The 13802-nt window shown below is 30.8% G+C and overlaps 1 protein-coding gene across 1 annotated transcript; it reads right to left on the reverse strand.

The window, feature by feature from the left end:
* Positions 1-821: 821 nt before the first annotated feature.
* On the reverse strand, positions 822-7861 carry LOC143071023 (uncharacterized). Its single transcript, XM_076245112.1, has 6 exons — positions 7769-7861; positions 6968-7066; positions 5300-5398; positions 4626-4721; positions 1698-1896; positions 822-950 (listed from the first exon to the last, which is right to left on the reverse strand). Exons 1-5 carry the CDS (start codon positions 7859-7861, stop codon positions 1876-1878), a joined length of 408 nt encoding a protein of 135 aa, XP_076101227.1. The 3' UTR covers positions 822-950; positions 1698-1875.
* Positions 7862-13802: the final 5941 nt, after the last annotated feature.

Raw genomic sequence — 13802 nt, forward strand, 5'->3', positions numbered from 1 at the left:
TATCAACATTCAAATAAGGTATGACTTCTGCTACATATAGACATTTTGCCTAGACAATAACAAGATATGTTTTATATATGTTTAAGAATACAATTCAAACAAAATTCTACCATATAATCATTATTGCAAAGAATGTCAAACGAATTTAAAGCCATACTAAACGAGTGACCGGTGAAAAATAATGTTATTCCAATTCTTGAACAGATGCATACAAACATCATATACTAAGTCTTCTGCGCACGATTTTATCCTTTTTTCGCATAAATTTCATATAGTCGTCATTTTTTTTTCAATCGGTCAGTATTGTTGTGAAAATATGGTAGGTAATTAAAGTTTGTGTGTTGAAGCCAGAGTTTAACTGTCACATGTTTGTCAACAATCAACAAAAAGTTATGGATATTGAGCACGTGTTTAATATGAACAATCAGATAATAGTTTATTTTAAGGACATCCATTCGTATTGCGATCACCGGATTTTTACGAGATGGGTCACACTGAGGTCACATTGCATACGGAAAATATGTCGAAGAATTGCTTTCTTCCAGGAAGCAATTAAAATAAAGTAAACTTCTTCTAAATATGAACAAATTAAAGAATTTTCTTCAGAAAAAAGTATATGTACATAAGTTTAATTTTATAATGAAAACTATATATTGAGTTATAAAAAAACATATGCCTTTTTTTTTAGGTTTCTTATGACTTTAATCTATCAAATGATATCTAAATCCAGTTTAATAGGGCAAAGTATTATCATTTCAATAAATCACTAATATCTTGATTTTAGTGAAGATAAGAAATAGAAAACAATTGTCTCGACTTACCTGCTAAACCACGGCGGTCTATGGCGACTAATGCTTCAAATAAAAGTTAAATTACGATTTCATCTTTCCGCACTCCATGAAGCCAAATCATTAAAAGTCGAAAACCATGCTCTCTGTGACTATTTGTACCTATGAATGACAGTTTAGACTTATTTAAAAAATTAATCGACAAAAGATATGTTTTATTGTATACTTTTTTTACTGAATAAATGGACAAATTTGGCGTAGGAATATATCAGATCTGAATTAAATTAAAATTTAAGAATATTAACACATTGTCTTTAAAGATAGTGAATATTTAAACGAGATCAAACACATAAAATGAATGAGTACCAGTGGGGAGTATCCTTTTATCAACTATCAACGTATTACAAATGATATGTAAGGGACAAAATTTCAAATTATTATCAAATCAAGCAGCATGTTCTGAACGTGTTGACGTAAATTATTTATTGATTTTTTTTCTCAAATTAATGAATTGTACAGTTTGTTTTAATTCAACCGTTTTATGCCTCTATGGAGTATATACTTGTAAGTGTTTAAAAACATGATATGTAAAACATGAATATCAGCAAATGAATTTTCGTATTTTGTGTCTTTTGAACATTTTCTTTTTTTTCAACAATTGTTAAACATTTTGTTTTATGAAAAACACTTACAAGACATAAAATAAGGGTCAACATTAAAAGAAAGACCAAAGACAGATCCCGGCCAAGATATATAACACCGTAGCATAAAAGAAATGGTTCAACATGCTTTGAAATTATGCATACACTGAGGAGACTCAATGTGTTTATATGGTTCATGTTTTCATACGCTTTGAAAATCATGAACATAATCGGCCTTTTGTGGTACCATTAAAATCTGAAGACATACCAGTGTACTGGTGTTCAATACATCTTATATGATCCGACGTGAACTTCCAGTGAACGGCCAATTTTTTCCAGTCTCCTGGTTTTAATTGTTTTGTAGCAAGTTTCCATAAAATGTCTTTCATTTGCGTTGATGATGGATGTTTTGGTGTCCTTAGGTACTGGTGTGGGTCAACATAGTCCTACTCCTGTTCCATGTATTCCTGTAAGGATATGATCTTAAAGTACCATGACTGTTATCTAAGTTTATTCAGCTCTTTAAATTTTAGTAATCTAAATTAAATGAACATGAAAATGAATTCTATATGTTTACTGAACAGGCACTTTACTATATGATCTTTATACAATTTATGCCTAGGTAGTTTGTTGTGTTTTATTTTGCCCTTCAGGTATGGTTTAAAACGATAATTACAATTATGTGAAAACTGGGACAATTTACTCGCCCGCATGCCGATGAACATTTTAGACATGTTGTTTTATATAATTTACTCATAACAGATCATTCGTTGTGTTCCTTTTAAGAATACGTGCAATTTCTTATAAATAGTTACTTTGTTTAAATAGAATTTAGGGAAATCGAAACTTGAAGTGTAAGATCTAACTAATGTTTAGAAACATTTTTTTGATAAAATGAAGAACAAAACCCACAAAAATCGGTAAAAGATGAATATTTTAAAATAAGGTAGAAGTACCATTCATGGTGATAATAGCAAAAACATGTTTGATAGTAAACACAGGTTTTAGTAAATACAAAGTAAGCCGACATTAGTTTACAAATGTTAAAATCTCGTACATCGATGAAGAAAAGACAAATAAAAGTAACAAGTTACATTGGCTCCAAAAGGAACGAGATCATGTGCGTCAACATTGTTTATGTTATGCCATGCGTGCATCATCTGCCATACTCAACATGTCTTTAAAGAACACAAATCGTAATACAGAACAGACGACTCTACTTGTATCTAAAGATTTTAAAATCCGATATCGCTAATACGTTGTGAATAAACAGAGGCAACAGTAGTATACCGCTGTTCAAAACTCGTAAATCTATGGACAAAAAACAAAATCGGGGTAACAAACTAAAACTGAGGGAAACGCATTGAATAAAAGAGGAGAACAACGACACAACATTAAAAATCCGATATCGCTAATATGTTGTGACATCGACACACGGTTTCAGACACCTAATTTGCGATGATAAAACTTAAGTTGTCTCAATATTTTAAAGACAACACTGATGTATAAAATATTGGTATTAAAGAGTCTTTTGATTGCTTGCTTGCTTGATAGATTATGTGGTGTTTTTTTACGTTTTATGCGATTTTCAGTTCTTTTACCGTGTTGGGACAGTCAGTTTATATTGGCAGAAGAAGCCGGGGTACTATGAGAGAACCACCGTCATTCGGGAGGGAAAAAAATGTTATCCTGGTCAACTCTGATAAGAATTCAGCATGCCTAGTTCAAACAATAACTTTCGTTCTGCTATACATGTAGCAACGAAAACATTCAAATTTGTATTATCTCTTGATTGACAGGGGAAAAAAACACAAAGGAAATATGAAGAGAAGAAAAAGCAGATACCAGTCTGGTATAAAGTTAAGTGTTGTTATATTCAAATGTTCTTACCAGAAAATCATTTTTTGAACTAGAGTTACCTACCGTTTATCATGTTCTCGAGAAATAAATATTTTTATGTAAAATATCTTTTAGATCGATCATACTTAAAAAAAGAAATTAAAGCAAATATAGGCAAAGGACCTAGTATACAGAGTTAAATGCTCCTTCTTGCCTTGAATGCAGATCCTTCTTCTAAAGATATTGGCCTTTATTTTATAACTTAATAACTTAGCAAAAATATAGTTTGCATGCAATCTTAAAAGAAGAATTTCGTTGAATGATAAAATGATCTGAAATATTGTGCAGTCAAATATTTTTAAAATGTACATTATACACATACTTGTCTCGTTATAGATACCAAACTTCCAAACTGTATACGCCAGACGCTTCTCGTCTAGTATTCAAATATTTTGACTATTTAATTATTATGTCTGTTTACTTTCACGCATCATAGTAAATATAACGGAATTTGATGAGACTGTCATCAAAGTGAGAGGTTTAGCGCATTTAAAACTATGTTTAATCCACCATTTTCTACATTTGAAAATGCCTGTACCAAGTAAAAAATATGACAGTTCTTGTCCATTCGTTTTTGATGTGTTTATGGACTTTCCGATTAGATTTTCCTCTGAGTTCAGTAATTTTGTGATTTTACTTTTTTCTAGAATAGACTCATCAGTCAAATAAAGTACAAAGTTGAAGTGCATTGAGAACCAAAAATTCGAAGAGTTGTTGCAAAACAAAGGTAAGATTTACCTCGCAAATATCTTTAGTATTTTGAAAAAAACACAAAGTTTTGTAAACAATAATTTTTATTTATGACATATAAATGATAATTCCTGTCAACATAGAATATAGCTTACAGCGGCTTGTGATACCTTCGGACATTATACTCTTTGAGGAAGAGTGAGAACGATGATGCATCTGATAAATAGAATTAAACATAAAACTCGGGACTGATACCAAATATTTTCGAATTCTGGAATGGACCTTTTTGCAAAATTATCTGGAATCTCCCTCCAATTTATTTTTAATTTTTTATCGCAGCATAGTGTTTAAAACAAACAACCATATAATTATTTGAAGTATGTAACGAACTAGGTAAACATAAAAAGTTTAACAAAATTCAATTAAATTTCCATTTTGTTAAAAGTCATTTTGAAAATTTCTAATCACAACTTGAATTTTTTTCTTATTTAAGAAGTGTTAGAATATTAGCTATAACTGAAGACTCTATAAGAACACTATGCAAACAAAGAATGCTCACATTCAATTTTCAATATTTTCTTCAAATATTTAAAAATCAAAAGCTTACCCTTGTAACTGCATAGTATCTTTCAGCTTTGATTATCATATCTACAATCGCAACAAAACTTCCTCTAGATGCTAGTTGTAGCGGTGTTTTTCCTAGCTTTAAATTGAAGAAGACATATTCAGTAAAAATTTGTACATTTTAGTTTTTATTTCTTTCGTGTACTAATATTAAAATGATTGATTGTCTGTTGCTCTTTTTTATGCATGTTGCGGAGGATGCTCATATGGGACTATATGTGATAGTAATTTAAGTTCTAAAAAGTCTGCCCTGGACTTTAATCTATTAATACTAGATTACGTTTTTTCATTTCTTTTCTATTTGTTTGAAATTAGGAATCTTTTATCTGACACCAAACTATGAATTCGTTAAAAGCTGCATTTTTATTGATGATTTTTTACAGTCATATCTAAATTCGTTTATAATTCGTTTTGAATAAGTAGTTTGTCTAAGATTCCAATTGCTTTGACATACTACTTATCAATTGTATGTACATTCATCAGCATTATCGAGACAATATTTTAAATATAGTTGCTATTTGGTTGAATTCCTTTTTATTTTAAACGTGCTTATTCAACACCAATAACTTGTGGAAAAGGATTACCACTGTAATTGAGTATTGCTTTATCTCATCAATTGTTTTTATTTCAGACATTCATACATACGATTAAAATTACCTTTTCACGACGGGAAAGATTAGCATCACCAGCCAATAATACTTCAACAGATTCCTGAAACCCATTTTCTACAGCTACGTGTATTGCAGTTTGCTGTCGCTGTGAAGACAGAAAAAGAATGTATTACCTGATATTATGATACATAATTGATTCATAATATTGACCAGAAATCAATTTCTAAAAACAATGATACGAACTGAATATTCAACTACCAATGTAAAATACACAGCTGGGTTTATTAAATCATATCCATATGTGGTTAGGTAGATTGTGGGAAACTGAGACTATTTCCTATTCATTTACTACTATGGTTTACCTAGCTGTAAATTAGCGTATTCATCCAATTATCTAATATGTATATGTACAAATGATTTGAATATAATTGAAGATGAAAAACATGTTTTATTAGAATGCCCAGAATATGCAGATTTGCGAACGATATTTTTTAACAGTGTATGTAATATAGAAAGTAGTTTTAGTAATTTAAGTAATGAAGAAAAGTTTTTATTTATGTTTCATGATGATAGAGTTTGTTATTTTACAGCCAAAATCTGCCATGAAGTACTTTTTAAGAGAAAGTGTATTTTATACTCGTAATAAGTGTTTATAATGTTGTTTGTTTTCTTTTGTATAATTGTTTTTAATAGTATGGTGTTTTATGCTAAAATAAATTGACATATGTAATAGATGTAATATCAATGTATTTTAATCTGTGTTTTTACAGTCTCTCATTACTCTTTTTAGAGTGGCTTTTTTATAAATTGTTAATATTATATTGTGTTGTATATCAAATGTTTTAAAGAGGTGAAACTCTAATAAATTATCTGTTTGTTTGTTTGTTTATGTAAGTCGAACTATTAGTGTACGCATTCGGTCAGGAGTATTGCCATACAGTGTATTAATCTTTTTTTCTCCATTACTTTATGTATCGTTTTTGTTGTTATCGCGGTAAAATTTAATATACTACTTAAAATCGCTAACAAGTAAAAACGGTATGTATACTAATAAAGTTACTATGTTGTGTCCTCTGTAAAAAGTAACTGATACACATTAAGCTACTCTGTTAAATACGTTAAACAAAACTAGATAAATGTTAACTTTCTTTTTGTGCAGGCGCCATTTAGCATGCAGACTCATTTCTTTAGGTCAACGTTTTTTTTAATGTCATAACTTATGTGGTGTTCGTGTTGTTTATTCTTTAGTTTTCTATGTTGTGTCGTGTGTGCTGTTGTTTGTTTGTCTTTTTTCATTTTTAGCCATGGCGTTGTCAGTTTGTTTTAGATTTATGAGTTTGACTGTCCCTTTGGTATCTTTCGTCCCTCTTTTATGGTTCAAAGTATGTAAGTTATTTGCATCAAAAAAGATTTCGGTGATATTGCTGTGTCTTTTATTTTATCAATTCAATAAGTCAAGTAAGTGATACCCAAGGCATTACTCTATATTTCTAATAAATCATGCCATGTTAGTCTCATTTAAGAACGTCTGTATATATCTAAACTTGTAATGTTGTAAATGTCATATCAGTGACGTTGATCTGATTTTCGTCGTAAATTTGACTCCCGTTCTCTATAATGTATACTGTAATTAAATGATGTATGAACAATTAACTATTTTCTCTTGTCAGAGTCATAGTTTCAGATGAGTCCATTTTGTCTTTGACATACTTACATTGTTAGCTATGTTGATGTCACAGTAAGCTTGGATCAATATTTCTATAATGTGGCGCAAATTTCCCAAAGTTGCCAAATGTAATGCAGTGTTTCCTTGCTAATGAAATAAATCATATACAAATTTAAGCAAAAATTTTGAAAAAAACACTTTAAACGTACAGTGTTACTTAGAAATGTTAGAAATTGCAATACAATAAGTTTTAATTTTTAAATTGAATATGTTTTTTTTTTAATCCAAAAACGAGTACCAATGTATACGATTTAGAAAAAAATTATTTTGATAAATACAAAGTTTGAACCAATTAAGGAAATGTGCTGTATTCAAGAATATGAAAAGAAGATATATCATTAATGACAAGGTACTTGGTCTTCATACAAAACTTTACCACAGAGAACAATTATCATTGATATCGATCTATCAATATGTTTGCTAGAAATTATGAAGATAGACAATGACAAACGACGGAAACAAGCAGTTGCTTTACTTTTGTTTTATATTTTATGGATTTGTTTTATATTTTACACATCACGTACACTTTAAAGTACAAGTGAAGGGGATTTTATTTTCTTAAAATCGAATTATAAAATAATTTGTATCGGTTTAAAATACCGTTTACGAATCTTTGGTATATGATTCATATACAAACCATAAAGAAGATGAAGAACCACAACGTCAATTTCTTTTGAGTGTCAATTTATGTGTCAAACTATCCTATTCAACGTCGTGACTCTTAAATTCTGACGGAACTGGTTTCTGGTATCAATTCTGGTATCTAATGATCAGTTTAGTTATACTTACAAAATTCTGAGCGTCAATATAAGCACCATTTTTGATTATGGTCATAGCTACTTCGTCATGGCCATTTGTTGCTGCAAAATGTAATGCGGTCATTCCTTTCTGAAAAATCACAAATTTCGTGTTACAATATATGCATTAAGGTATGCACATATAAGGGACTGAGAGAACATAATATTTATGTAAAATAGAAAAACTGTTCTTTATCATCGATTGCATGCATGTCTGCAATTACAAAATAGGCGGACGATTCCAAAAGGAATAACAAAAACACATACATTAAAGATATGGCGTTGTCAGTTTGTGTATAACTTTTAAGTTTGAATGTCTCTTCGGTATCTTTCAATGTTTTTTAAAAATATTTAGAAATTAAAAATAAAAACAAGCACTCTGGATGGGCATACTATTCAAATCTACTCAACTGTTGCCTTATCTATATAGATGCATTTTTTGTTGTATAAGAATTGTTGGTTTTTTCTATATTATTATCGTTAATTTCTAGAAGAATCAAATTATTCACTTTAAATGCAGCTAACATATTCCAACTCATTTCATAATTTATACATACTATTGTATCTGTGTCAGCACCAGCATTAAATTCCAATAATACATCAACAACGTCTGTATAACCATTATCTGCTGCTACATGTAAGGCGGATTTTGTTCACAAAGGATACCTACACAGAGTCGATCATTTATAGCTTAAACCCACATATACGTTTTAAGTAGAATCATTACAGCGTCTATTCATCTCTGGGCAGTTACATAAAATAAATATAGCATACTTATATCTTCATTTAAGTAAAGACCTTATATGGGTTGTCGCTAATGATTTTCCATTAAAGCTCATCAACAATACAAGGTTTCTAATTTGTTACGCAAGACGAACTTTCGTCTACGTGAACTAAGTAGATACTAGCCTTAAAAATATTTTCACTAGACGCACATATCGTGTTCAAAAGACTCATCAGTGAACCTCGAATCAGAAGAATTACAAAGCCAAATAAATAATAAGATCAATACCCTTGGAAATAGAAAATTACAAAAGGTTGAACCAAATGTGCTGAGACTTTATTTGCCTCTTGTACGATAGTTAAATGACCATTTGTTTAAACAAGAATGATATGTTTCATAATATTGTTCTGAAGTGAAATGAAAAAAGCAGAAAAATAAAGGACCACCAAAAGCACATACTTTATCTATACCTTCAAAGTAAAAGGAAGGATTAGTTTAACAGAAACCAAGTTAAACGATATATGGTTGTCTAAACATAATTCAACATGAAAATTTTCGAAAGGTGATTTCTCATGGTCCTAAGTTTAGAGAACCCCAACACATCAATTGGAACCATAACTTCAAAATAATTATGGATTCCATTGAGGACTACGCCAGAGCATGGGCTTAGCGAGAAGAAGTTGAACTGGACACTTTGTCAGAATGTGTTAAAACTATCAGGTCTCTGATAAAACGTCGCATTCACAAATTGAAAAACTGTGTGAACGATCGACCAAAGTCTGTTTTCAGAGACAAAGAGGCCATGAAATGTCTATCATCTCTTCATGATAAGTATGTTGTTGTTCCTGCGGACAAAGCTTCAAATAATATTGTCTTTGTATGTAAATCGTATTACTACGAATGTCTTGTAAAAGAATTGGGTATAAAGGAGCAATCAGGTAATCCCACATACAAAGACGTATCATTTGACAAAGATGAGATTTTAGCAAATCATAAGTCCTTCATGGCTTCAATAAACATTACATTGAACACCAAATCGGAGGACTTACCTTGTTTGTATTGGATACCAAAGCTTCATAAAATTCCGTACAAACAACGGTATATTGCTGGCTCATCTTCATGTTCCACTAATTAAAGAATTGTCCATTAGATTGACTAAAATTCTGTCCGCAGTGAAAGAGGGTCTTCAGAAATACTGTGAAACTGTTTACTCGCGTAGAAGTATTAACCATATGTGTATTCTTAAAAATTCTAAAGAACTTTTAGACAATTTTAAATCTCGGTCTTTTTCTGAAATTAGTTCGATCAAAACTTGTGATTTTTCAACCCTGTATACCACCATTCCCCATGTAAAATTGAAAAATCGCCTTAAAGAAATAATCCACAATGCCTTTCAACACAAACATTGTAGCATACGCTATAAATTTATTACTTTGGGATTTCATAAGGCATATTTCGTTAATAGTGACAAACAAAAAGGTAAAACATGCTACACAGAAGAACAAGTGGTCAGTATGCTGGAGTTTCTTATCGACAACATATTTGTTGAGTTTGGAGGTAGACTTAGCTTTTCCAACAAATTGTCAGCATTCCTATGGGAACAAACTGTGCGCCTCTTCTTGCCGACCTCTTCTTGTTTTCTTATGAATCGGAGTTCCTCCAGACACTTGTCAAATACAAGAGGATCAAAGAAGCCAGATTATTTAATTTCACTTTCAGATATATTGATGATGTTCTTTCCATCAACAATCCGAACTTTTCTGATTGGGTTCCATTAATATATCCCCCAGAACTAGAGATTAAAAAAACAACAGACACGGCTTCCTCCGCCTCATTTTTAGACTTATATCTCGAATTTGACTTACACAGTCATCTCAGTACCAGAATCTATGACAAACGAGACGATTTTAATTTTGAAATTATAAATTTCCCCCACCTAAGTAGCAATATACCAACTTCACCTGCATATGGAATATATATTTTCAAACTTATTCGATATTCAAGAGCTTGCAGCTCCTACTCAGACTTTGTAAAACGTCATCAGTGTCTGAGTAGAAAGTTGATGAACCAGGGGTATGTCAAAGAACGTCTCGTGCTTTTTCTAAAAAAGTTCATCGGAAGGTACCAAGACCTTGTTGATAAATATTCCGTTTCAACTTCACAAATAATACACGATGGTCTTGATGTATATATTCTGCGTACTGATGTTGTTTATCATCTTAACATCGTGTTTTATAGTTCTTTCATTTGTCTTTGTTCTATTATTAATTTTACGTTTACTGTCGAATGGTTTTATGTGATATCCGTTTGACGTGGCTCGGTACTTATACGTCGCGTCAATGTGTTTGTATTGTCTTTCATATTTTGGTGGCGTGTTTTGTATATGCGACTTTTTGTGTTTCGTTGGTTCTTGTAACGTGACTCTGTACTTTAAAAGATCCCGTCAGTATGATATTGTTCTATTTTATGTCATTATGATATATTTCTATCATGAATTACAAAATACGTTGAACAATAAACGTCAAAATCATTCAATCCCGTAGTGTTATTAACTATTTGTGGATTCTTATAAATTCTATATATAACTTTTGGACTATTTTCAATCTCTGTCTATTTCTGAAATTTATTCTTACATACTTTTGATATTTTTACCCTATATGCTAACATTGCCTTTGTAAATTTTAAAATTGTGTGTATGTACATTGAACGACAAATATATGTGACGTATAAAATTTTCTGACGTCAGACACACAAATCAATGAATGTGTTTGTAGATAGATGTTTTTGTGTTCTGTTAAATTGTTCCTTTTAAAATTGTTATACGATGATGACTGATGTACCCATATTTTGACTGTTTTATTTATTGTGTCTGTTTAGTTAACGCATCAATGTAAATATAACGGAATTTGATGAGACTGTCATCAAAGTGAGAGGGTTAGCGCTATGAAACCAGGTTTAATCCACGATTTTCTCCATTTGAAAATGCCTGTACCAAGTCAAAAATATGACCGTTCTTGTCCATTCGTTTTTGATGTGTTTATGGACTTTCCAATTAGATTTTCCTCTGAGTTCAGTAGTTTTGTGATTTCACTTTTTTCTAGAATAGGCTCATCAGTCAAATAAAGTACAAAGTTGAAGTGCATTGAAAACCCAAAATTCGAAGAGTTGTTGCAAAACAAAGGTAAGATTTACCTCGCAAATATAAGGATTTGACAGTTCTTGTCCATTCGTTTTAGATGCGTTTTGTTATTTGATTTTGCCATGTGATTATGAACTTTCCGAATTGATTTTTCTCTAAGTTCAGTATTTTTATGATTTTACTTTTTATAGTTTAGAGTACCAAACATTTAAGGGACCTTCTAATGTTTAGAGGAGCTCTTATTCTTTGATTTGGTATTATAATGATTGTAAACTATATACATATTTCTCTCTGTGTAGCGTACGGCCTTGTGTAGTTAATCCATTAATTCTCATGTTTTTATATTGGTCATAACCCATAACGCATTGAGAGGATTTCACGTTCCATTCGAATTCTAGCAATGGATGTATTTATCACCCATTTATCATTTTTTTAATCATTTCCTTATATTTTCAATATTGTCTTTTAAATCTTTTAAACTGAGATAACTTGTTGACATTTGAGTGATTTCAAACATCATCAATATATTTGAAAGTGGTCTAAGAAAACTCTGTTTAAATTGGGTTTATTTCATTTGTGTGTGAGAAGCATATAATAAGGGACCGTTAAATATTTATCAGGAGGAACGACAAACACATTTTTATTCTTCAAAATATTAAAACTTGAAAACATTTTCTGATTTGGAGTCTTTTATTTTGTTTCTCGTATCAGTAATACATGTACAAAGCACATGTTTTCCTAATTATGCGTGTCATCAGTGGAGAAAATAAGTTAGATTGTGATAAACAGAAAACAGCTTTTGGGTTTAAAAAACCCCAACTGTTTATTAAAGTTTTTGTGCTGCACTTTTTAGTAAAACTCTTTGACGGTATATAAAACGATTAATATAACATGCTGTGTTGCACAAGAGCTTTAATAAACTGTTTTCTGTTCATCTTTTCGGCTTTCATAAACGTTTTCCTCTTCTGATGACAACGCATGATTAGCATTGAGTAATCATTTATTGATCAAAAAGAGTTAATGAGTGATTAAATTGACATTTCAACAATAATATCATGATGCAATTACAATCGAAACCCGAATCAATAAATACGATACTTTTGGCATAACTGTGTTGGAACACAATGCAATGTATGAAACTAAAACATGGCACAACATAAACGATTTTAGTAACATCTTTAATGTTACTAGCTTTTCTTTAACATTGTTCCACGAATGAGGTGTCCTAGCTTTTGCACATATCGCATGAACATTGCACTAACTGAAAGTTTTTTTCTTTCTGTCCAAACATTGGTTCTTTTTGAATATTATTGGACCATATTTCACATAACATCTTCAACTTAAATACCGTTAACAGATCCAAAATATTGGAAATGGAAGATTTGAACTCGAAATAATTTTACTCTGTAAAATCTTGTTTTGTGTTTGTACCTCGTACTGATCTTTATCTTTTTAGATAAGCCAATTGCTAATGATTATTTTTTATTTTGTACTTATATTGTGCTGTTACACCACTGTCCTTAGGGGTTGTTGGGCACTCAACAGTATGCTTAACATGAGTTTAATATTATTGAGGCATAAGTTTCCAGTTTGAAATTTTTCACATTTTCATTTCGAGGCTTTTTGATATAGCCTACTATACGGTAATGGGTTTTCTCATTTTTGAAGGACGAATGGTGGTCTATCATTTCTTCAGTCCACTTTTGTTTAACTTTGGTGGATAGTTGTCTCGTTTTCAATCAAACTGTATCTCCTTTATATCTATTATCTTTTCTTTTTTTTTAATTGAAACATATTCTCCTAGGTTATTAGTTCAAAGGTAAAGCATGGATCGCGAGAAAGAATATTAAGACTTTACCTATATTCTCCCACCGTTATAGGTGATGTTTCGGAAAAAATTTACCATAGGACTACAAGCAATGAACCAATCGTGTTTGATGGTATAAAGGAAAAACTAATTTTCAATCACAATTTGGCTAAGAGAAACGTACACACAAATTTTAGAGAGATCATATTTGTGTTTACGAATCACTAACAAATTTTCAGTGAAAAATGAGATAAACAAACATCATATTTTTTGTATCATACTTTATTTAAGTTTCTTGCCATGCCTTTTTTTTTGCAAATTTGCTACTTTTAATAAAAGGCAATAAGAAAACTAAA

Source organism: Mytilus galloprovincialis, chromosome 4 (genome assembly GCF_965363235.1).
Source record: "Mytilus galloprovincialis chromosome 4, xbMytGall1.hap1.1, whole genome shotgun sequence".
Classification (NCBI taxonomy): domain Eukaryota; kingdom Metazoa; phylum Mollusca; class Bivalvia; order Mytilida; family Mytilidae; genus Mytilus; species Mytilus galloprovincialis.

Excerpts from the sequence above, each read along its gene's own strand:
- LOC143071023 (XM_076245112.1), bottom strand. The coding sequence starts at position 7,861 with ATGACCGCATTACATTTTGCAGCAACAAATGGCCATGACGAAGTAGCT. Across the intron at positions 5,399-6,967 it reads ACATCAACATAGCTAACAAT|CGACAGCAAACTGCAATACA; the intron begins GTAAGTATGTCA and ends CTGTCTTCACAG. Across the intron at positions 1,897-4,625 it reads GATACTATGCAGTTACAAGG|GAATACATGGAACAGGAGTA; the intron begins GTAAGCTTTTGA and ends ATATCCTTACAG.